Source organism: Protopterus annectens, chromosome 16.part0 (assembly GCF_019279795.1).
Source record: "Protopterus annectens isolate FY-2018-M chromosome 16.part0, PAN1.0, whole genome shotgun sequence".
NCBI classification, from domain to species: domain Eukaryota; kingdom Metazoa; phylum Chordata; order Ceratodontiformes; family Protopteridae; genus Protopterus; species Protopterus annectens.
In genome coordinates, this window is record NC_056750.1 from 621,475,442 (window position 1) to 621,500,703 (window position 25,262).

General features: G+C 39.5%; 1 protein-coding gene across 1 annotated transcript in view; it reads right to left on the bottom strand.

Moving 5' to 3' along the window:
- GOLGA2 (golgin A2) overlaps positions 1 to 25,262 on the bottom strand; it is a 1,989,954-nt gene that overhangs the window by 1,188,954 nt on the left and 775,738 nt on the right. Inside the window, exon 16 of the mRNA XM_044058153.1 lies at positions 255 to 362. Coding sequence (XP_043914088.1) covers positions 255 to 362 — 108 coding nt within the window. The remainder of the gene's footprint in view (positions 1 to 254; positions 363 to 25,262) is intronic.

Consider the following 25,262-nt stretch of genomic DNA (forward strand, 5'->3'; position numbering starts at 1 on the left):
TCTGCACCATCTAACACCATTCCAGAATCTCAAATGTCTGCTTCTAATGCTCCTTAAATCTCTAGATAAATACGCAGATGGCTTTTGAGTAAAGGACTTAAATGTACTAAAAGTCGGATCAAAAAGTCAGCAGGAATGTAATAATTAACTAATGCAAAAAATAATTCAGCCTTTAGCTGCTTAGCATACATCAAAAACACCAAAGGAAGTGCTGAATGTACAGAATATTAAGTCTGAAAAAACAAAAAACATACCTGAACTGAGAGTTGTTGGACCCGTTGTTGCCAGACAAGTCCCTCCTCTTGAAGTTTCTGAGCATACTGGTCTCTCTCTGCATGAAGCTGGCGAACAGATTCAGACAGCTGGTTACAGAAACAAGAAAGATTAATGAACAACACAGAATTCCTTTACAGACTACTACAACCTATTAGTTTAACTGCTCTATTTAATGCAGCCTGGAAAACAATGACAGGAGCATTTCTGCACTGCAGGATGTAAAGTCCAGAAATCAAAATCTTTAAAGGAAGCAAACCAGTAGAAGAAATGCACTTTTAACAGCATAAATATGCAAGAGTTGAATAACATGAGTTAATACTAATTTCCCATTATAAACTGAACCAAAACGTCACTGTTAGCTGAGATGTTACACTAAGTAACTATTATAACTGAGTTAGTACTGAACAAAATTGCTCCAGTTGCATAAGTGTGCACACCCTTAAACTAATACTTTGTTGAAGCATCTTTTGATTAAATTACAGCATTCAGTCTTCTTGGGTACAAGTCTATCAGCATGGAACATCTTGACTTGGCAATATTTACCCACTCTTACTTGCAAAAGTGCTCCAAATCTGTCAGACTGCGAGGGGATATCTTGTGCACAGCCCTCTTCAGGTAAGCCCACAGATTTTCTACTGGATTTAGGTGTGGGCACTGGCTGGGCCATTCCAAAATGTTAATTTTCTTCTGGTGAAGCCACTCTTTTATTGATCTGGATGTATGCTTGGGGTCACTGTCATGTTGAAAGGTGAAATTCCTCTTCATCTTCAGCTTTCTAGCAGACGCCTGAAGGTTCTGGGCCAAAACTGACTCATATTTGAAATTGTTCAGAATTCCCTCCACCTTAACTAAAGCCCCAGTTCCAGCTGAAGAAAAGCAACCCCAAAGTATGATACTGCCACCACCATGCTTCACCATGGGGACTGTGTTCTTTTGGCGATGCAAAGTGTTGTTTTTGCGCCAAACGTACCTTTTGGAATTGTGGCCAAAAAGTTCAACCTTGGTCTCATCAGACCAGAACATATTTTCCCAAATGCTTTTGGGAGACATGATGTATTGTTTTGCAAATTTTAGCCGGGCCTGGATGTTTTTCTGTTTAAGAAAAAGCTTCCATCTTACAACCCTACCCCATAGTCCCGACATATGGAGAATACGGGAGATTGCAGTCACGTGTAGTACACAATCAGTACTTGCCAGAAATTCCTGCAGCTCCTTCAGTATTGCTGTAAGTCTCTTGGCAACCTCCCTGACTAGTTTTCATCTGGTCTTTTCATTAATTTTGGAGGGACGTCCAGTTCTTTGCAACGTCACTGTTGCCCCATATTTTCTCCACTTTTTGATGACTATCTTCACTGTGTTCCATGCTATAACCAATGCTGTGGAAATGTTCTTGTACCCTTCTCATGACTGATGCCTTTCAACAATTAAATCCCTTTGATGCTTTGTAAGATCTCTGCAAACCATGGCTTTTGCTGTAGCAGGCAATTCAGCAAATGTCAGTAAAATCCTACTAGGAGAGCTGAACTTTATTTGGGGTTAATCAGAGTCTCTTTAATTGATGGCAGGTGTGTACCCAAGAAGACTGAATGCTGTAATTAAATCAAAAGGTGCATCAACAAAGTATTACTTTAAGGGTGTGTGCACACAACAAAGTATTAGTTTAAGGGTGCACAGACTTATGCAACCAGCGTGTTGTAAGTTTATTTTTTATATTTTTTTCCCTAACAGATTTGTTTTTCAATTGAGTAGTACAGGTTATAGGTCACATTAAAGGTAGAAAAAGTTTTGAAATGATTTATTGTGGTCTTATTTTTTTATATCACAAAAACCTGGCATTTTAACAGGGGTGTGTAAACTTCTTATATCCACTGTATATATATATATATATATATATATATATATATATATATATATATATATATATATATATATATATATATATATATATATATGCATGTGAATCATGGTTCTCATCTCCTCTATAACCTTAACAGGAGGACAAATCTCCTAATGTGAGGGAACACAGAAGCTGTGGAAAATGCTTAAGCCTAAAAAGAGATTTTGCCTTAGAGGAATGGAGATGAATAGTCATTAAAGACAAAAGATATAAAGTCTTATTTTTTTCCAGCTGTCAACACTGAGAATGGAAGGCAAATGAAAATAAAAGCCATCTGGCACAAAATGCACTCAGAAGCTACTCCTCAGTCTACCATAACCAAAGCTGAAGACATAATGCTAACCATGAATACTTATTTTGAATGGATAGGCAAGCATTTGGTTAAAGAGTTTACAACAGTGAAGCAGCACAAATTAATGGATAGGAGAAACTTTACAGAAATTTGCTAGAAGACAAGAGACAAAGAAAGAGAGAAATATCCACATAACATATTTGATTACTTATACATAGGGGACAAAATAAAATAAAAACACCACACCCTAGAAGACCCATGCTTGAATAGCAGCATGGATACTAGAGGGTTGGATTATGCATGATGGAAGTAAGAGGTTACTACTGGCTTGCCAGTACTGGTGGGGGATAGAAAGAGGTGTCACTGACTTGTCATTTGTACGACACCTAGTACAGGCACTGCACCAGAGGAGAAGAACAACCCTGCAGACAGCACATTGACAAGAGGTGCGCAGCAGTCAGCAGCCCAGAGAAAAGTGAGTGTGTGTGTGTGTGTGTGTGTGTGTGTGTGTGTGTCTCTCTACTCTCCCACACATATATATATATATATATATATATATATATATATATATATACACACACACACACACACACACACACACACACTTGAGTCACCTGCTATAATAGCTATAATAAAAGTGGTCTTCCAGGTGAGCATCTTTGGAAAGGTACTGGCAATAGGTTGAAGTGGGACAAGGTTAGTTTTTCTAACAATTTAGATTACGTGGCAGAATAGGGTTCATTCAGGGTGGTCTGAATAACTCCTTTTAGAAAAAGTTTTATGTGGGGGTGTGAGAAGATAAGTGGAGCATTGTGCAGACAAGCTGATATCCTAGATACATGTACCTTAATGCTGGAATAGAACAGCCCTAGTCCAAAGAGACCCAACAGATATTGCAAGACTGAGTTGATGTCTGCCTGAGAAGGATTAGTGCTTTTATGACACCAGGTGGAAAATCTTTTCTATTTTGCTAGGCATGATTTCCTGGTATTGGGCTTCCAAGACTCTCTTAGGATGAAAAGCAGCAAGTCCTTGGGGTAGAATAAAGTTCATGGTGTCAAACCAAAAAGGGTGGTATTTCTCTGTACTATATCTAGTTCAGAGAAGGGTGGTATCTTTTTGAACTGAATATTGTACCCCTTTTCTAAGATGCCAAGGACCCATTGGTTTATGGTGATGAATTCCCACTGGTTGAAGAACAGAGTGAGTAGTCCTGCCAGTGACTTGGAGAAGAGGATGGAAAGGGGTAAAGGAACGGTGGGACAGAACATAGTCACAGTTGTTCTTTGTGCTGGGGGGGGCTCTTTGGAGCCCCCTGCTCTGAGTGATTCTTCTGTTTGTCATCTTCTAGACTGTCTTGGTCTTTTGCCACAAGGACGACTCCCCATGTCTTTTCTAGGTGGAAAAGGCCAAGGTTTAGAAGGGTAATTCCTAACGTACCATGAGGTTGGAGACAGATACAATTCTTTCACAGTTTTAATGTGCTTTCCTTTTTTATTCAGTTTCTCAAAACTTGTTCACCTGGAGGACCAAAACGGAATTCATTGTCTTGTTCAACATTTACCTGATATGACAGGGGCTTGGTCCTGAGCCATGCTTACCTGCGGATGATAGAACATGAGGCAACTGCACTGCAAGAAGCTTTGAAGGCATCAGAGCCACATTTTAGACAGTGTCTGGGGACTTGTAAAGCTTCTTTTGTTATCTCTTGGGTTTCAACAGATAAGGTTCTATGTACAACAAAGTCTACCTAGCTAGAATTTTGCCTTGAAGAGATTCAAGGTACTGTAGCTTACAGAAATGGCAATTCAAAGCGCTTACTGTCAGGATGACAGAGGTATAAAATTCATCCCAAATCTGTCCAATAATCTACTTTCCCTGTCAAAAGGCAGGGGGATGTCTTGTAGGTCACTTAGGTACACCTTTTGTGGATTCAGAGGAGACTACAGAAAGGTCATCTTTAGGGTTTTTGTAGAGGTGCTTGGGAGATTCAAGCACTCTGTAAAGCCTGTCAAGGTTTCCTAGGAGCAGGGTAGAGGATCAGTGTGTACCACAATGTTTTCAAAGACATCATTCAATATAACTTGTAGAGGAGGAGGAATAGCCAGTGGTCTTGGGTGAAGGCAAACTTAGCAGTTCCCTGTAGTGGGTCTGGGCCTGAAAAAAATGCTTACTTTCTCAACTGAAAACCTCCTTCATTGTATGCAGGGCATCCCCAAATGAAAGGTCATGGGGGGGGGGGGGCAGGGTGTCATCTGCATCTGGATGAGTTTGAGGTGGCAAGTGGCTGAAGTAAGACAAATCGTCCACATCCTCAGAGCTAGGGGAATCTTCTGCTTCCTGAAAAGCTACTTCGCTGCTTCTTTTAAATAGGGAGGCTTTATAGGAGAAAGAATGAGAGGACTCTCTAAATTTCATGAAAGCCATAAACCTCGGTGCTATTTTAAGGAGATCTTGGGCTTTCTGTGGGAAGTGGTAAGAAGCAGTGAAGAATAAAAAAAAAGTGGTTTGATTCAGTTTGGGTGTCTATTTTAAGAGGGTGACTGGAGAATGTGGTCATCCAACCCTGACTTTGGCAGTAACTTCAGTAGTTGAGGAAGAGTGAAAGTTTCCCCTTGAGACCTATGGTGTGAACGTCAGAAGCGGAGATCTGCAGAACGACCTCAGACCCACCTGTCAAGTGTGCTGTGGTAGCATTTGTAGGTAGGCCTGAAACCATGGTGGCCTCCTGAGGGGCTGCACTAGAAAGTTTGGGATTAGGAGTCACCAGACCACGGGGCTGTAAAGGTGCCTCACTTGGGTCGGATGACTTAAGACCTATAGTTGGAGCTTTTTCTGCAACATCAAGGTCCCTGGCCTTTTAGCCAATGCTAGAGTCTCCACAAGCCCTGTGCTAGCAGTGGACTGCGACACCACAGAGATTGTCAAAGAGGACTCCATACGGGTGGGTAGTACCTCAGCCCTATGTTTTACAGTTTTTGCATGGAAATTTGCAGCCTGGACAGTTACAGATGTCATGCTGATATCCAAGTAGAACAAAAAAATGAGTGAAAATCTTTATATGGGGATTTGCTTTCCACACCTCAACCAATTACTGACTTTTCTGAAAATTAAGTTTGTTGAGAAATTTTCCCAACACGGTAGTTATCAGACTGGAATAAGAAGGTTCTTTATGAACTGCAAAGCTTACTGAACTCATGTGAAACTCATCAACCTGCACGGACAGAAAGATTGGAAGATGACACAGACTCTGCAAATCAGGCTGGTCACAGGCTTCTGCGTGGCAGGAAGATCAAAAAAATCAGTAATACAACATTGAGTATGAAGAGAATCTTGAGATCAGTATGAACTGCCAATTCAAAAGGTGATCAGTTCGATTTTTCCAAAATATAGCTGAGATTTTACGAAGGAGGAATTTGCTTATGAGGGGGTTCCATATGCAATAGTCCTTTCCTGAACTGTTTTACCAAAAGGGAATAAGGGGGGGGGGGGTCTACAGGCAAACAAGTAGAAATGATTGCTAAGTGCAAGTTAATGGATGCATACGATAAACCATCCTGAAGTAGCTCACACAAATATTTCAAGTCCAAAGGGCTATTAACCTCAATGGACCCTCTGCTTCTATTTAAACACCACTTACTAGAACCTCATCAAGTTGTAGACATAAGATGTTACAGCAGTAGATTTTCTGGCCTCCTTTAACACCTGCTGCACATTCTCATGAAACAAGTGACTAAACAGAGACAAGACTGATTCATACAGGCTGCCATTTGAAGTTTCGCCAAATCAGGCTGCACCATTCATCCCTAAGACTGTGTAGGCAGATCCAGACTGAGAGAGGAAGTCTGTGGTAATGGTCTTAGGCCAATACCACTAAAAGGGAGAACAAAGACTGCCTGGGCCTGTAGAGGATCACCACAATTATCCATCAGAAGTACCTTGTGAATCAGTGAAAAGGGTGAAAATGCATGCAGGAACATTCTCGTATAAGTGAACAAGAATGTGCATTCCCTCTAAGCATGGCCCCAAGGATGTCTGGAACAAAATTTCTACTGCTGTTTTGAAAGGAGGTGAAAAGATCTATTTCAGCCATTCCCCACATCTGAACTAGATCCTTGAACACCACTGCCTTGAGCTTCCACTTATGTTGGTCTGCACAGGATCTGCCACACTGTAATGCTTGGACAGGATGAAAAAAGTATAGTTTTGTACCTACCATAAATGTAGATGTCCGATAGGTATGCATCTGCAGTCCTTACATATGGGTTGTCCTGCCTCAGGCAACCCTTCGGTTGGCCGGATTCCAAAGTCTGGGTCTGGCGTCGGCTGATGTCGCCCCTTCCCCGACGTCAGAGCACCTGGGGTATATAAGCGTCAGCCGACGCCATCTTCCTCAGTTTTTCTTGCCCCAGATGCCAGGTGCCCTCTAATGAAGGCTAAATTTGGAGAGATGCAAAAAATTCCAAACATGCACAGTAATATAAAACAAATACACCATAATAGATAACCCCAGCTAGCTAGAAGGAGGGATAAATACTCAAGGAATACCACAGAGGGGTAGGAGGGAGGGAAATCCTGACTGCAGATGCATATCTATCGGACATCTACGTTTATGGTAGGTACAAAACTGTACTATGTCCTTCAAGGATGCATCTGCAGTCCTTACATATGGGTAGAATACCATAGCCAAGCTGGGGGTGGTAGGACCTAAGAAAAGGATGGTGTAGCTAAAATGCCCTGCAGGACTGCAGTAGCAAAGCCTGCTCTGGATCTGGAATATAAAGGTAAGTTGTAATGCTTGGAAAATGTATGCACGGAGCTCCATGTAGCAGCTTCTAAGATGTCCTTTGTAGCCACCCCTCTTAGGAAGGCTGTGGAGGTGGCTGTGGCTCTGGTGGAATGAGGTCTAATGTTGGCTGGCACAGTTTTGCCATGAAAAGAATAACAGAATCGAATGCAATTCCCTATCCATTTTGAAATTGTTTGGAAATTGCTTTTCCTTGTACACCAGCAGCATATGCTACAAAAAGCTGGTCAGTTTTCCTGTAAGTCTTAGTTCTGTCCAAGTAGTAGCGCAAGTGTCTGTGAATGTCCAGGGTATGCAAAAGTTTCTCTCCTTTATTTTGTGGATTTGGAAAGAAGGTAGGCAGGTGAATAGCTTGGTTCAGTGAGACCCTGGATACCACCTTTGGCATGAATGAAGGATTGGTTCTCAATGAGACTCTGTCCTGATGAAAAGTAAGAAATGGTTGTACTGCCATGAGGGCCTGTAACTCAGATACTCTTCTTGCTGAGGTTATGGCCAGAAGGAAGGCAGTCTTCCAAGACAGGAACTGTAGTTCTGCAGATGCTGCTGGTTCAAAGGGAGGTAGAGTTATTTTTTCCAACATGAAGTTAAGGTCCCATGTAGGCACTGGTGGTTTCCTTGGAGGGTTGATGTTTTTTATCCCTCTTAGAAACTGCTTTAGCAGCGGATGAGAAAATACAGGTGGATCAGTGTTGTACTCTGCTGAAACTGCTGAAGCATGAATTTTTATGGAAGAGTAAGAAAGACCATTATGGAGCATTTCTGCCAAGTATTCCAGGATATGTGGAATGCTCATTACTGTCTGATCTTAGCCCTTTGTGGAGTTCCAAGTGTGAAATCTTTTCCATTTTGCTGAATATGCCTTCCTTGTGGAAGGGCGCCGAGCTTCCTTGATGATATCCTTTACCCTTTTGGATAGTTTATCCAGGCGAGGAGTCAAGGTATTTTCCATGCTGTCAGCTGCAAGGTTTTTAGGCTGGAGTGCAGAGTTTTGTAATTGTGCTGTGTCAGAAGAAGTGGCCATTGTGGTAGAGGCCACGGTTTCGTGCGTGACAAGCTCCTTAACAGTGGGTACCAGTGTTGTCTTGGCCAGTCCGGAGCTATCAGGATCACTTTTGGTTGTTCTGTCCTGATCTTCAGTAAGACCTTGATCATTAACGGAAGAGGTGGAAATGCATATACTGTTAGAGTATTCCAGCTGAAAGAGAGAGCGTCCACTTTCCATGCTTGTGGGTGGTATGTCCTTGTGCAGAACTTCTTTAGTTGATGGTTGTGGTGGGAGGCAAAAAGATCTACGTCCGGCCTTCCCCATGCTTGTGTTATTTGAAGAAAGGTGTCTGGGTGCAGCATCCATTCGTGTGGATCCATGATGTTTCTGCTTAGGCTGTCCGCCAGTACATTGTCTTTTCCTGGTACAAACTGGGATTGCAGCTCTATATTGAGTTTTAGGGAAAGTTCCCAAAGATTCATTGCCAGCCTGCAAAGAGGGTAAGAATGGGTACCTCCTTGCTTGTTTATGTACCACATAACTGTGGTACTGTCTGTCTTTATTAGCAGGTGGCCTTGATGTAGGAAGTACTTGAAGGCCTCGATTGAATGTATCACTGCCAGCGTTTCCTTTTGGTTTATGTGCAGGCGAAATTCTGTTTGTGTCCATTGTCCTTGAATGCATCTGCCCTCCATGTGCGCTCCCCATCCATGGTCTGAGGCGTCCGTTGTAATGGTTTGGCTGATATTTGGTTTGCTGAAAGGCAGACCCATGTTTGACTGGCTTGCTTGAGCCCAACACAGAAATTCCTTTTGAAGGCATGGGATGAGGGGGATCAAAGCTTCTAGGCTGTGACTGTGTTGAGACCATAGACTCCTTAGATACCATTGTAGTTTCCTCATATGCAGCCTTGCTTGTGGAATCAGAAGAATGCAAGATGCCATGAAACCCAGGGCCTGCAGGATTTTCCTTGCAGTCAGTTGGGTTTGTTTTGTCAGGTTTCTGAAATAATCCGGTAGTTGTTCTTGTTTTTCTTCTGTGAGAAAAGCCATTTGGGTGGTTGTATCTAGTTTTGCACCCAGAAAAATTATTCTTTGGGATGGAACAAGTCTTGATTTCTGAATGTTGACTGTGTATCCCAAAGCCTGTAGTAGGCGGATGGCATAAGCCAAGTGTTTTACCAATGTTTGTTGGCTGTCCGCTTGTATAAGGCAGTCGTCCAGGTATGGGTATATTTGAATCCCCTGAAGTCTGCAATGTGCAATTACTGATGCCAGGCATTTCGTGAATACTCTGGGCACAGTAGATAAGCCAAAGGGCAATGCTGAGAATTGATAATACTCTGAACCTGCAAGAAATCTGAGGTGTCTTCTGCAACTTTGTCTGATAGGGACATGCAGGTATGCCTCCTTGAGGTCTAGAGTTACCAGCCAGGACCCCTTGCCCAGCATGGGAAGGAGTTGCTGTAAGGTCAGCATTTTGAATTTTGGCACAATGAGGTAAGTATTTAGTGCGGACAAGTCCAGAATAGGCCTCCATTGCTTTTCTTTTCTTGGGACAAGAAAAAGTCTGGAATAAAATCCTTGGCCTTGTTCTGTGAGAGGAACCTTTTCTATTGCTTTCATTTGCAGTAGGTTGGAAATTTGCTTGAAAGCCTCTGTCCTTTGATTCGGTGGCAGATTTGGCATGCCTTGTCTTTTTGGTAATGTATGAAAATGGAATCTGTATCCTTTGTCTATTATTTGCAGTATCCATTTGTCCTTTGTAATAATATACCAATTTTCTGAGAATAATAATAGCTTGCCGCCCAAAGGTGCTTCCAATTGAGCCCTGGTTGGCGGGGTCAGAGTCAAGTCATTGAGTTTGTCCTTGTGCAGCAGGTGTAGGTCCTGCACTACCTCTTTGGTTAGGAGGCTGCCATTGACGTCCCCTGTAGGAGCCTCTAGCTTGCCCTCTACCTCTGGCACGCCTATTTTTGCCTCTCTGAAATCTGTCTGTGTCTGGAAAGGACCAATTCTTAGAAGGCCAATTTCTGCTGAATCTTGGTGGTTGGACCTGGAGAAAATCTTTGACTGTCTGTACTGACTTAGCCTTTTCCTCAAATTTCTTTAAGACCTCTTGAGCCGTGGAACCAAATAACTTTTGTTTTTCCAGGGGTGCATCCAGAAGCTTTGCTTTAACATGATCTGGCAGTGTTTGTTCCTTCAGCCAAGCATGTCTACGTATGACTGCACCTGTCATTGCTGACCTACATGAAGCTTCCAATGCATCATAACCACACTGTAAAAAATAGTTGCTAACCTGCTGGGAGTTATGCACCAGATCCTGAAGTGCCTTGCAATCTAGGGGTTCAGGTGAGGTTAGTTTTTTATGCAATTCATCTAACAGATATTCTTGATACTGTATCATATGGAATTGACAATTCAATGCTCTCATAGAAAGGGTGGAAGAAGTGTATACTTTTTTACCCCATCTCTCTAAGGTCCTGGATTCCCTTTCAGAAGGAAGTGGGTTCTTAGTAGTGGAAGTTGCAACCCCTTTAGGCCCCTGGGAAATAGTTTCTGGGTCAGCTGAGTGGCCCTTGTAAAGGAATAGATGTGTGTCCGGGACCCTGTAGTACCTGTCGGGTTTGACAGGAGCCAGAGGGACGGAGTCTGGGGAAATACTAGACTCTGAGTACACATCCTCTATGACATTTAAAACAGGAGGAATAGCCAAAGGTCTATGCTGAGGCAAATGCAAAAAAGTCCTTAACCTCTTCCTGGAATCAGAGAATTCCTGGCCTTGCCATTTAAAATGCTCTCTCATGGAGTGAAGGGTCTTCCCAAAGGACAACTCTTCAGGGGGGGAGGCCGAGGGAATAGATTCCTCTGCATCAGAATCCTCGTAGGCCGGAAAGGCCTCCTCCTGGTAATCTGAAAGGGCAGAGTCATCTGAGGCCTCATCAGAGGACTGGGGATCTGTCTGCTCAACCCTGGGGCCTTTTGCCTGGAGGAGGTTGAGAGCCCCTGTCTGGGTGTGGCTGAGAGCCCCTGATTAAGGAGATAAGGTCCTCAGCGAAGCTTAAAATTTGTGAACCTGTAGAGGATCTCTGAGGAATAGCCTTGGGAGGGACAGATTTTGGCTGTTTAGCAGCTTTAGCACGAGTAAAAGCCTTAATGGACATGGATACAGGAGGCCTGGCTGCCCCACGTGCTGGGGTAGTTTTATCCACAGAAATGATGTCGGATATCTCCGGAGCACCGGTTTCCGAAGGAAATTCTAAGACCGACCCAGAGGAAGCCTCCGGTACCGAAGGTACCGGCTGAGCGGTGTAGTCGGTCGGAATCGGTAGAGATTCGGTTTCAGCAGAGACCGAGACACTAGCGGTAGGCCCGGGCGTGGAGTCGGCCGGAACCGCGGACCGCATGTGTTGGTCCTTCTCCTTACGTTTTTTGGGTAAATGAGCTGTCGGAAGCTCCGACGGCATTTTATAGCAGTAAGTTTGTCCAAAATATTCCTCTGCAAACTCTGCCCGACGCCTAAGAGTGCGTCTATTGAAGGAAGCACAGGCAGTACAGGCCGAGACGTCGTGGTCTGGGCCTAGGCAAGGTAAGCAGTAAGAGTGGAAATCCTTATGAGGTATTTGTTTCCCACATTTTAAACAATTATTAACTTTAACCGTTTGATCTGACCTCGGCTGAGGCAAGAAAGAGTCCCCAATGGGGTACTTAGCTTTTTTGAAGACTTCGGTAGCTGAAATCACAGGAGCTGGCCAACCGGCACTTGCTAACTGCTTCTGCTTCGGGCACCGCGCGGCAAGAAAGACTGAGGAAGATGGCGTCGGCTGACGCTTATATACCCCAGGTGCTCTGACGTCGGGGAAGGGGCGACATCAGCCGACGCCGGACCCAGACTTTGGAATCTGGCCGACCGAAGGGCTGCCTGAGGCAGGACAACCCATATGTAAGGACTGCAGATGCATCCTTGAAGGACATTGCCTGAAGAGTCAGAACACTGAGAAGCCATCTCCCAGACCATCACTGCCAATCGGCACAAAGGTTAAGACCTCATACCACCTTGTTTCTTGAGGTACCACATCACTTTGGTGTTGCCCATAACCACTAGAAGAGGTCATTGAATCCATAAGTGAATAAGGACCTTCAAGGTACCTGAATCACTGCCAACATCACCATGATACTGATGTGCTTCTGAGCATCCTGGGGTTGCACTTGCATCCCCCATTGACACAACTGCCAAAGTGAACTCAGACAGTTCCATCTGGACAGACAGCTCTGGCACTGGAGAGGAGAAAGGAAGACCTGGACTGCTACTCAACTGCTCTCTCCACCACTATAACTCTTATCTGATGAAGAGCAGCACCAGTCACTGTGGATCCAGGGGATGAAGGTGCTGGGTCCAACAATCTTGTACTTACCACTGAATTTTTCTCATGTGAATGCAGGCCAGTGGTATGATATGAATCACGGACAACATCAGTGCCAGAACATTTAGGAATTCTCTCAACATTCCTCTTGGTGAATTCCAGAAACACTAGCTGGTTAGACAAGACATTCTCTAGCTGGAGTTGACTAAGCACTCCAGAAAGTCAAGTCTTTGCAAGCATGTTAGACTAAACTTCAGTAGGTTCAACTTTAACCCTAGATGGGAGAGTAAGGCTGAGACCTTCTCTAGTGATTCCAAACACCTGGACACAGACTCTGCAGAGATCAGCAAGTCATCCAAGTATGGAGAAATGTGCATGCCTAGAGTGAGACAGGAGGCCACTATCAGAGTATGGCATTTGGTAAACACTTGAGGTGCATTGGATGGATAGCTCAAACGGCAAAACAGAAAATTAGTAGTGTGAACCAGACACAACAAACCTCCTGATGCAATAGAAATATATTATGCGTCCTTCAAGTCTAGGGTCACCATGAAGCAATGTTCTGGTAACAGGGGAGGCACTATCTGCAGGGTGAGCATCTTGAACTTGGGGACCCTGACAAACATGTTCAGAAAGGAAGGGTCCAACACCAATCTCCATGACAGCTCTGTTTTGGGAACCCAAAAAATTTTGGGGTAGAAACCTCTCATTCTTTCTGAAGGAACAGATTACATGACCTAAGTCCAGCATTCACTGGAGAACAGGAGGAACAGCAGCATCTGGTCTGGCAGATGAAGGAGAACTCCTAAACAAAAGCAGATATTCTTTCCAATGCCAACTGTCATACCGGTTGACAATACTGAACACCCATTTGTTGGAAACTACTGACAGCCAAGTCCACATTGATGAGCGCTAACTTTACATATTTGGTATCTAGACGGTGACTTTAAAAAGATAAGTGCAACACCTCGGTATGATCATAAGTTGGAAGGGGGTTATCCTTTTTGGGAAAAGTACCCTCAGTAGGTATGGCAGAACTCTCATCCTACCATTTCATTTTATTGCCTCGTTTTTCGTTTGGCTAGGACTTTTGCTTGAATGGATGCAAGGAGAACTTTGGAGTATGGAACTTTTTTGACACTCCTTGTATCATTTTACCTCCGTCATCCCAGTGTTTGGGGATGTGATTAACTGTTGCACCAAACAATCAGACTTAAGAGAAGCATTGCTAATCTCGCTTCTTTAACTCATCAGAAAAAAATTCTGGCTGTGCAGCCAAGCATATCTCCTTATCACCACTGACAATGCTGCATTTCTAGAAAAAAGTATAAGCCCCCTCCAAGGCACTTTCTAAAGCATGTTTTGACACCTGAGAAACACTGAAAACAATATCCTTAACACAGACCTTTTGCTCTGCAGGTAATAATATGGCAAATTCTTAAAAACTATGCACCTCAACACCTTCACATAGAACAATCATAGCTAAACACTTTAAAAGCTACTGTGCTGGACTGTGCAAGCTTCTTTCCCTGTGTTTATAGCCATTTGCCTAGCTTATCTAGAGACAATGGGTTTGAAGAAGACATGGTCTTCTTATTGGCCACAGTTGCTGGGGACACAGAAGCAGGGTCTGCAGACACAGGGGCTTGAAGGTCAAGCATGGATGAACAAATCCTGAATTTCTTAAACACTTCTTTAGCCAGAGCCTCAATACGTGCACAGGAGAATTACAAGCTCTCTTATAAATGTCTTCGAATGATGGGATCAACAGTAAAAAGGTATCTATATCCAGTGTCTCATCCTCCAAAAGATCATAAACCCTGCTAATCTCGGGGGCAGGCAATTACTGCTCCCAATTAAATATATGCCTAACTCTAGCCAGCATTTGTGAAATAAAAACATCTGCTTTGGTTCCTGCACCTCAGAGGAATCTGACTGATATGATTCAGACAGGTCATAACTCTCAGGTTAGGGATACCCATCAAAATCAGGGTCCTCAGATTGAATGTTGGTGGAAGCACTGATGCTGCTCAAAAAGTACAGTTTTGTACCTCTTCAGAATACATTTAAAATTCAACTCATCACTTAAATAGTTCATAAATAATTGATTAATTACTAACAATGATTCAATAATCTAATAAAAACAATCAATGCTGTTAATTAAAAAATTCTTTTGAAACTGTCTTATCTATACTTAATTTAGCATCCTTTAAAAAACATTTTATATTTATAGTGTCGTTTAGCCCTGGATGTTTGTCAGACTTTAATCTAATCTGCCATAAAGTTTCCCTTTGTTCAACATAATTCTTGAAGTCACCACCCCTTAAATCAGTGTTACAAACTTCTATAACTGAAAAAACGAATTTCTTAAAATTATGACAGACCAATGAATGTTTAAATAAAGCATTTTTCTCATCATGAACTTTAATGCTATAAATATGTTCACGAATTCGTGTTTTTAAACTTCTGGTCGTCATTCCAACATAAAAGGCGGGACATGTACTACAGGAACTGATGTAAATAACTCCTGTAGTGTTACAATTTACATATTCTGGAACTTCAAAAGTTCGATCAAAAGTTTCTATTGTTATAAATGGCCCTGTTGAAATGTACCTACACATATTACATTGAAAACATGGAAACATGCCTTTTTTATTCCTATCAAATCTTCTAGTAACTAAATTACTGTTTACACTCTAAAGATTTTTTAATATTGAAACTGTTTCTAAAGGCAAAAAAAGGTTTTTCTCCTATAACGTTACTAACGTCAAAATTCCCCTGAATAATTCTCCAATTCTTTTCAAGTAAATGTCTTATTCTTAAGCTATCACTAGTCATGCCTAAAGAACAAACTGGTGTACTACCCATTTTTACTTTATTTAAAACTAAGTTTGTGGGAACATTATCATGAGAGTTATCAATATTTAATAATGCCGGATACAAAGCTTGTCTCTTATCTAAAACTTCACTGATGATGTCTTCCAGAAGAAGTTTATCATACCCCCTGTCGATAAACATATTATAAATAAAAGTTATCTCATCATATAAATCCTTGTCATTTGATGTAATTCGACAGGCTCTGATGAATTGACCCTTGGGTATGTTTCTGATAATATGGGTAGGGTGCCCACTTTGAAAATGTAAATAACTATTAGTGAATGTACTTTTCCTAAAAATCTTACTGTGGAATCTTAATTCAATATTGTCCCACCAAAAAAGTACATCCAAAAAATTAATAGCTGACCCTATAGTACCTAAAGTAAATTTCAAAAAATTCCAGGTATGGTTTACATCAAATAGAAAATGTTCAACTGTATTTCTATCCCCTCTTATGATGAAAATCAAATAATCGACAAATCAATGGTAAAATAAAATTTGATATTTATTTTTCAATAAACTAAGACAGTCAAGTTCCCACCAAGACATCACTAAATTTGCGTAGGAGGGGGCAGCTGGAGAACCCATAGCTACCCCCCTAATCTGTCGATAGTAGATACCATCAAATAAAAAATAATTGTTATGTAATAAAATCTCCAAAAATCTACATATAGTGGAGACCTGACCTGTGTTGTAATCAGTTTTATGTGTTAATAAATTCCGTATGGCATCGACTCCCTCATCATGAGGTATACATGTATATAGGGAGGTGACATCTAGAGTAAAAATAACATCCTTACTAGGGTCAAAAGCTTTCTTATCTGTAAAATCTTTTAACTTAGTTAAAAAGTGCCAGGAATCTTTAATAAAAGATTCCTGTTGGGAAACTATTGGCCCCAAAGTGGCATCTATCACTAGTGATATGCCTTCTGTAACCGAGTGTGGAGAAGACACTATCGGTCTGAAAGGAGGGTCCATTGCACATTTGTGGACTTTAGGTATTCCAAAAAGAATACCTATTCTAGGTTTATCAACCACACAAAAATCATATACTTCTAAATCAATCTCCCCAGACATCAGGGCATCATATAAAAAAGAATGAATTAATCTAAACTTGTTATTAATGTCAAATAAGGAAATAACTTTGTATTCTTGTTCATTGTTTAATAAATCCAACATTTTGCCTTTATAAGCATCTTGTGTCATTATTACCATGTTCCCTCCTTTATCACTTCTCATAAATCTTAATGTCTGATTTTTCTTGCGTAATTGATGAAAGGCTTCCCTTTCATCACGTGTTAAATTATTAACATTGTTGGTACTCTTAGTGATCTTCTCTAATTCTTGAATACAAACTTATTCAAAGATTCCAAGGGTGTGATTCAACTGGGGATTGTAAGTTGAAGGTTTTATTAATGCTTTGTTTGTTATAGAAATGTTGTGCAATAAATATTGTAGATTTAATCTCCTAACATATTTTTTTATATCAACTACTGTTTTACCATAGTCTGCCCTAGTAGTTGGAACGAAGTTAAACCCAAATTTTAAAACTTTTAGTTCATTAGAATCAAATTCAACATCAGTTAGATTAATAATATCAAAACTGTTGTTATGTACATTTAAGTCTCTTCTCCTGAGGAGCTTGACCCCAAGAAGGTCCGGCTTCTCGTTAGTATGGTCTTCTTTTGAAAAGGAGTCTTCGCAAAAAAATTAGAAGATGATGTCAAATTGGTAACGGGAAAGTTGTTGTCCACTTTGTTTTTGACACCAGCATCTTTCAAAGCGGAATTATCATTGTCTGAATCCGTGTTAACTGATTCTGCAATGATTTTGTCATCACCATCAACCATTTCTAGATTTGTGATATTACTTTTAGTCATGTTGTCCTTAGGTGGTTCTTTAAACCATTCACGTACATGTCCGTTGTCACTGGAGGCTGCCGAAGCGGTGCCCGTAACAACAGAACTATAAATGCGTCTGTTGGTGTTAGGACCCGCTGTGGTTTTAAAATTATTGTCTTTACCACGCTGCACAAAATGATTATATGCCGTTTGAGTCTCATAGGACCCAATGTCACGTAACAGTTTTGAATGTTTCCTGTTGGTAACTTCGATGGAATGTCTTTCAACGTCTTCAGCGAACTTATTAAAAAGATCCGCTTGTTTCTTACTGTCCACCAACATGTTTTTAAGTTGTAATTCAATCTGGCCAATGTCCTCTTAAGACATCCATTTTCGTCAAATTATTATCTATTAAAAGTTTTAAAAAAGATAGTCCTGCTTCAATAAAGAAGCTTACCAGATTTTTAAACATTTGGTCACCTAAGTAAACTCCGTTGGGGCATTTAAAAAAACCTAAGCCCCTTCGGAATTATACGCAATTCAATACATCTCTCAAAGTAACAGTTCACTATGAATAAGGAACGATACCTTTTCAATAGTTTGTTCAGAAGTTCACTCTTCTTGTTAATTTCTTCGCTATTGATGGATGAAGGAAGAACTGAATATGTTCCGAACGGATTGTTGTAACAGTCCAACATCAGTTTAACTCCAGGCGCACTTTGATGATGTAAACGTTGCCTGACGTTGCCTGTTTGTTTCACAGGACGTGCAGGTGGAATATGATCGTCTGTTACTTCGATAACAGTATCCAATTCTTTAAAGGACCCAGTAGGACTCAAGGCGTTCGCCGCTGTAGGTTGAGTTGAAGCCTTCGCTACCAAAAAATTCAAGGAATTCTGTATACTAATTAAAGCTGCCAGCAATACTTCATTAGTGTCAGTAGTGGTAGTTCCTGGTGTAGGATGAATAGTAAGATTTTAACAGTTGTTCATCGCTCTCCTCCGCCATGGATAGTACGTAAAAACTAAACAAGTAAAAATCTCAGTAAAAGAACAACAGTAATCCAAGGAAGAAGAACGTATAACACCAAACCAAATAGCGTAACACAATTTAATCACCGCTTTCGTCAAGAGACTTCTTCAGAATACATTTAAAATTCAACTCATCACTTAAATAGTTCATAAATAATTGATTAATTACTAACAATGATTCAATAATCTAATAAAAACAATCAATGCTGTTAATTAAAAAATTCGTTTGAAACTGTCTTATCTATACTTAATTTAGCATCCTTTAAAAAACATTTTATATTTATAGTGTCGTTTAGCCCTGGATGTTTGTCAGACTTTAATCTAATCTGCCATAAAGTTTCCCTTTGTTCAACATAATTCTTGAAGTCACCACCCCTTAAATTTACTTTAGGTACTATAGGGTCAGCTATTAATTTTTTGGATGTACTTTTTGGTGGGACAATATTGAATTAAGATTCCACAGTAAGATTTTTAGGAAAAGTACATTCACTAATAGTTATTTACATTTTCAAAGTGGGCACCCTACCCATATTATCAGAAACATACCCAAGGGTCAATTCATCAGAGCCTGTCGAATGACATCAAATGACAAGGATTTATATGATGAGATAACTTTTATTTATAATATGTTTATTGACAGGGGGTATGATAAACTTCTTCTGGAAGACATCATCAGTGAAGTTTTAGATAAGAGACAAGCTTTGTATCCGGCATTATTAAATATTGATAACTCTCATGATAATGTTCCCACAAACTTAGTTTTAAATAAAGTAAAAATGGGTAGTACACCAGTTTGTTCTTTAGACATGACTAGTGATAGCTTAAGAATAAGACATTTACTTGAAAAGAATTGGAGAATTATTCAGGGGAATTTTGACGTTAGTAACGTTATAGGAGAAAAACCTTTTTTTGCCTTTAGAAACAGTTTCAATATTAAAAAAATCTTTAGAGTGTAAACAGTAATTTAGTTACTAGAAGATTTGATAGGAATAAAAAAGGCATGTTTCCATGTTTTCAATGTAATATGTGTAGATACATTTCAACAGGGCCATTTATAACAATAGAAACTTTTGATCGAACTTTTGAAGTTCCAGAATATGTAAATTGTAACACTACAGGAGTTATTTACATCAGTTCCTGTAGTACATGTCCCGCCTTTTATGTTGGAATGACGACCAGAAGTTTAAAAACACGAATTCGTGAACATATTTATAGCATTAAAGTTCATGATGAGAAAAATGCTTTATTTAAACATTCATTGGTCTGTCATAATTTTAAGAAATTCGTTTTTTCAGTTATAGAAGTTTGTAACACTGATTTAAGGGGTGGTGACTTCAAGAATTATGTTGAACAAAGGGAAACTTTATGGCAGATTAGATTAAAGTCTGACAAACATCCAGGGCTAAACGACACTATAAATATAAAATGTTTTTTAAAGGATGCTAAATTAAGTATAGATAAGACAGTTTCAAAAGAATTTTTTAATTAACAGCATTGATTGTTTTTATTAGATTATTGAATCATTGTTAGTAATTAATCAATTATTTATGAACTATTTAAGTGATGAGTTGAATTTTAAATGTATTCTGAAGAAGTCTCTTGAAGAAAGCGGTGATTAAATTGTGTTACGCTATTTGGTTTGGTGTTATACGTTCTTCTTCCTTGGATTACTGTTGTTCTTTTACTGAGATTTTTACTTGTACAGTTTTGTACCTACCATAAATGTGAAACCGTGAAACACATCTCTGTAACTGCACAGACGTCACCAACCTCCAAGCTGAGGAGTGCTTCCAGGGAGTGCAGTTTCAAGTTTAAACTCCTAGCATTAAGCAGCATAACCCTGAGTTAGTCTCAATTAGATTTTGTTACGTTGGAAAATTGTTTTGACATTGCCTGAAAAGGCACTATGAGGGAAGCAAGGGCCTTTGCCAGTATCTGAATGCCTACGGGGGACAAGTACAGACCATCTCTAGCAAAGCAGCGAGGTCTGTCTACCATATCCTCCCAGGCTGACAGATACTGGATCACCCTGGACTGACTCCAGACACTGTGCCAATTGATTAAGACAATCATTTTTTCTTTATATTATGGCATCACCCTTGGTGAGTGTATGGTGCTGCTTAAAGGTAGGGACATACCGGTCTGGGACAGAGAGAGTTCCGGCATGTCTCTCTTCATATAATCAGAGAAGTACATTTCAAGTCATTTACTCCAACATGGACCATGACAGAGTCGTAAGGGTACTTGTTGAGTGATTTGAGTCCATATGTGATTTGTCAGATCCTGGCACCTGATAGGCAGCTGATCATGACCTTCTCCTTGTCCAGTCGGGTGAGGGGGACATCTGTGTGTCTCATTATGGTGTCGCCTATATCAAAAGCATTTGAAGTGTTTTGCCTTGGGGGCTCATTTGTTGAGACACGGATGTGTGTGTTGATATGTGTAGTGGTTTCTTTATGCTTAGTGGTGAGTGTGGGTAGTGTGCATTTGGAAGGTCTCTATTCTTTTGTTAGGCTTTTAGTGAGCACCTCCCAGTATGTGGGTTTGTGTGTTGTGACCTTATTTTCTGTGAGAAGTGAGGTTTGTGTGACAGGTGAAGCATGTGTACTGACAATTTGTTTGATGTCTAGTTTGTTTTATGTGACAGAATAGACTCCAATGCCACAGTGTATTTGCATCTCTCACATAGGGTATTAATTTGCTTTAGGAGTAAATGGTTGTCAGTATACATGAAGCAATTGCTAAATTGCCTCAAGATGCCCACATCAATCAAGCTGGCAGGAGAAATTATGGGAAACTGCCCATCTACTGCATCAGGATTTTTATCAATGTGGTATTTGGGAAGGAAGTGGGCTATGTAGACAGTCATGAACAGCAAAAATGAAGCAGCAATTCAATTAAATACAGTTGAAGTGGAATGCTAACTTAAAATATAATCTTTCAGTTTTTTTCAGTGGATGCTTTAGATATCAGTGCAGATGCACTCCAGACATCTGGCTAAAGTTACCAAGAACTCACAAAACGCAAAACGAAAACAGCAACCAAGATAATCCTGAAGGCTGAAAATCCAGAAATCACTGCTCGAACAAGGAGGATAGTTCACAGAACACTTTATTCACAAAACGAATCCAATACTGGCAAGAACACATACAATCCAAACGTAGGTTAAGCGCTTTCATCCTCATGTAAGGCAGATTTCATCAGAACCTAAAATGTAGTACAGGTGTTCTCCTTTTAAAGCAAATTTGGCGCCAAAAATCACTTACTGAATACAATATAATGCTCAAAATAACTATTAAATGTAATAAGTGTAATAATATGCAACATTTGCAGTAATCAAATGGTGATGTTATATTTAAAAATTGAAAAAATATATATAAATATAATGTCATGTATAAAATGAAATAATATAATACTAAAATCATTTCTAGTCATTATAATCAGTGAAGAAGCCTACTGATATAGAAGCATGCACAACCTTCTACACTAAAACGTTAAAAACATAAATAACATTACAATGTAAACACATATAGAAGCCATAGTGTGATGATATGTAAATAATTAATTAATAAATAATTAAATAAATAAATAATTAAATAATTAATTAATTAATATATTGAACAAATTAAATAATGTTAGATATAAATATATTAATTAAAAGTATGATATATTAAGAGTCTAATATAAGAAAAGGTTTGATACGTATATAATCATTCAGTCCAGGTCTGGTAGTAGCATCACATAACTGCCATTTGCTTTCTAAAAGTGCAAGATAAATTTTCCAATTGCCCCCTAACCCAGTGTGGTCAATATGGTCAATAATACTAAAAAGAAATGCGTGATCAGGACCTTTATCTAAAATGTGCTTGCTCAAGGCATTATTGTGGTCCTGCTTCTTAATTCTATATAAATGTTCATAGATTCTAGTTTTGAATTTCCTCTCTGTCTTTTCAATATAATAGGCGTCACAAGAAGCACAAGTGGCTACATAAACTACTCTAGGTGTATTGCAATTTCCAGCTGTACTGTGCAAATGGATCTTAGTAATGTTATTTAACTTAATTACCTCAGCTTCATTTATACACTTACATTGTTTGCATGTACCACACTTTTTTGTGTGTTTAAATCTGTTCACATTCCTCCTACTATCTTTGTTCCTTTCCAACATGTTTTTAATATTGTGGGAAGTCTTAAAAACAAATTTAGGTGAGGAACCTACTAGCTCACTAATCTCTTCAGATGTCGTTAAGAGGTTCCAATGTTTGAGTAATATATCCTTAATTGAATCTGTATAAGGACTGAACATAAGTACACAAATACTCCTATTGTGTTCCACTTTTTTTGTTGTTGGTATAAATGAGCTTCCTAATAACGGTGGATATTTATGACCCCATTCTTTCTTAACAGACTACTATCGGGGAAATAATATCCTCTGGATAGCCTCTATTAATGAACATATTGTATATAATGTTTAGTTCTTTTTCCATAATCTCTTTATTTGATGACATGCGAGCTGCACGTATGCATTGACCTTTGAATACATTTTTAAAAATATGAGGGGGGGTGACAGCTACCATAAAACAGGTAGTCATTTGAAAAGGTATCTTTTCTATAAATCCTAGACTCAAATTCTTTATCATTAATATTAACATATGTATCTTGATAGGAAATACCATTAAGCTCTAAATTATACGTAAATTTCAAAAAACTGGTTGTATTGTTCAAATATTCAATAAACCTATGAATCAAATCAACTGGTCCTTTCCAAAGGATGAATAAATCATCCAAAAATCTAGTGTAATGTACCATGTACTTATAATACTCACTGGGAAAAATATACAAAGATTCCCATTCCAACATTACAAGGTTTGCGAACACCGGGGCACAAGAAGCACCCATCGCTACCCCTCTGCTCTGTCTGAACAATTCACCCTCGAACTGAAGATAATTATGGTCCAAGACAATTGGAAAATTTATCTTGCACTTTTAGAAAGCAAATGGCAGTTGTTATGTGATGCTACTACCAGACCTGGACTGAATGATTATATAAGTATCAAACCTTTTCTTATATTAGACTCTTAATATATCATACTTTTAATTAATATATTTATATCTAACATTATTTAATTCATTCAATATATTATTTATTTATTTATTTATTTATTTAATTATTTATTAATTAATTATTTACATATCATCACACTATGGCTTTTATATGTGTTTACATTGTAATGTTATTTATGTTGTTTTTAACTTTTTAGTGTAGAAGGTTGTGCATGCTTCTATATCAGTAGGCTTCACTGATTATAATGACTAGAAATGATTTTAGTATTATATTATTTCATTTTATACATGACATTATATTTATATATATTTTTTCAATTTTTAAATATAACATCACCATTTGATTACTGCAAATGTTGCATATTATTACACTTATCACATTTAATAGTTATTTTGAGCATTATATTGTATTCAGTAAGTGATTTTTGGCGCCAAATTTGCTTTAAAAGGAGAAAACCTGTACTACATTTTAGGTTCTGATGAAATCTGCCTTACATGCGGATGAAAGCGCTTAACCTACGTTTGGATTGTATGTGTTCATGCCAGTATTGGATTCGTTTTGTGAATAAAGTGTTCTGTGAACTATCCTCCTTGTTCGAGCAGTGATTTCTGGATTTTCAGCCTTCAGGATTATCTGGCTAAAGTTGCCAAACGTTGAGCATCTCCGGTAAACAGAGCAAACCTGCACACATACAAGGCTTATATACAGGCAAATTCACACAGTTTTAACAAAGCTATCAATGGGAAAGCCTCAAACTGAACCTTTCTCCATCAATTCCAAACTCAGATGGGTCCTGAGCTACACACTAATGCCAGAAGGGTGCAGGGAGGCCCTCTTAATGTAAGATGGATGGTTAACAGCACAGGGATACCAAAACAGTCTAGATTCAGCAGGCGTGAAACTAGCCTATGCTACATAAGGCAATGAAACACATTTTCAAAGTGCAGAGTAAAATGCAGTCACAAACAGCACAAATGAAGCAATAATTCAACTAAATACAGTTAAAGTGCAGTACTGGCTTAATATATACGTATTTTCTTAATTCCTATGTTACTTTACATGCGTTACACCTAACAGGCATGCAAGGCAATGTCACCCAGAGAATGGACTCAGGAGTTCACACTGAGAAAACTGTACTTTTTTAGCTTCCTATAATTGTAAGGAAGGCTTTTAATGGTCTAGTCAGAATCTATTGTTCATAGAAATGTTTCCATACTTCCATGCTCAGACTGCTTTGTCAAGAATTTCTGATACCACTGGTTATCTTATGCAAAGGGCTACACAGACCATCTTCAATGATGCTGACTTCTAGCATTTTAACCAGGTAAGTGGGCTAATCCACAGAACCTTTCCAGCCACAAAACAGGCAACAAGGTCATGGGCAAACACACACATATACAGTTCAGGGCAACTAATCAACCAGCATGTCTCTGGATGGTGGAGGGATAATGGAGCTGCTACAGAATGCTTGTGTAAACATACGGAGAGCAAAAGTCAGAAGTTATTCCTGGGCCCTGCAGAGATTGCTTTTGGTTCTATTTTCCAGTTCTTTTGCTAACTGGGTATGTGGACTCTTTCTGGCTATGGTCTGGACACTGCAGTGTCAACAATAAACATTTCAAGGGGGTATTTTTCAAATAAAGTTTTCAGTGTAAATTATGGGGGGGTGCTGAAAAGTTCTAAGCCCAAACTACAAGGGAATAACGTGGAGCCCAGAAATTTTTAAGTTATTCAACATACTCACCCCGAAGTTCAACACATTTGGTACATCGTGTCTGAAGTTTCTGTAACCCGGCCAAAAAAAGTTTGAAGTCTTGTCACT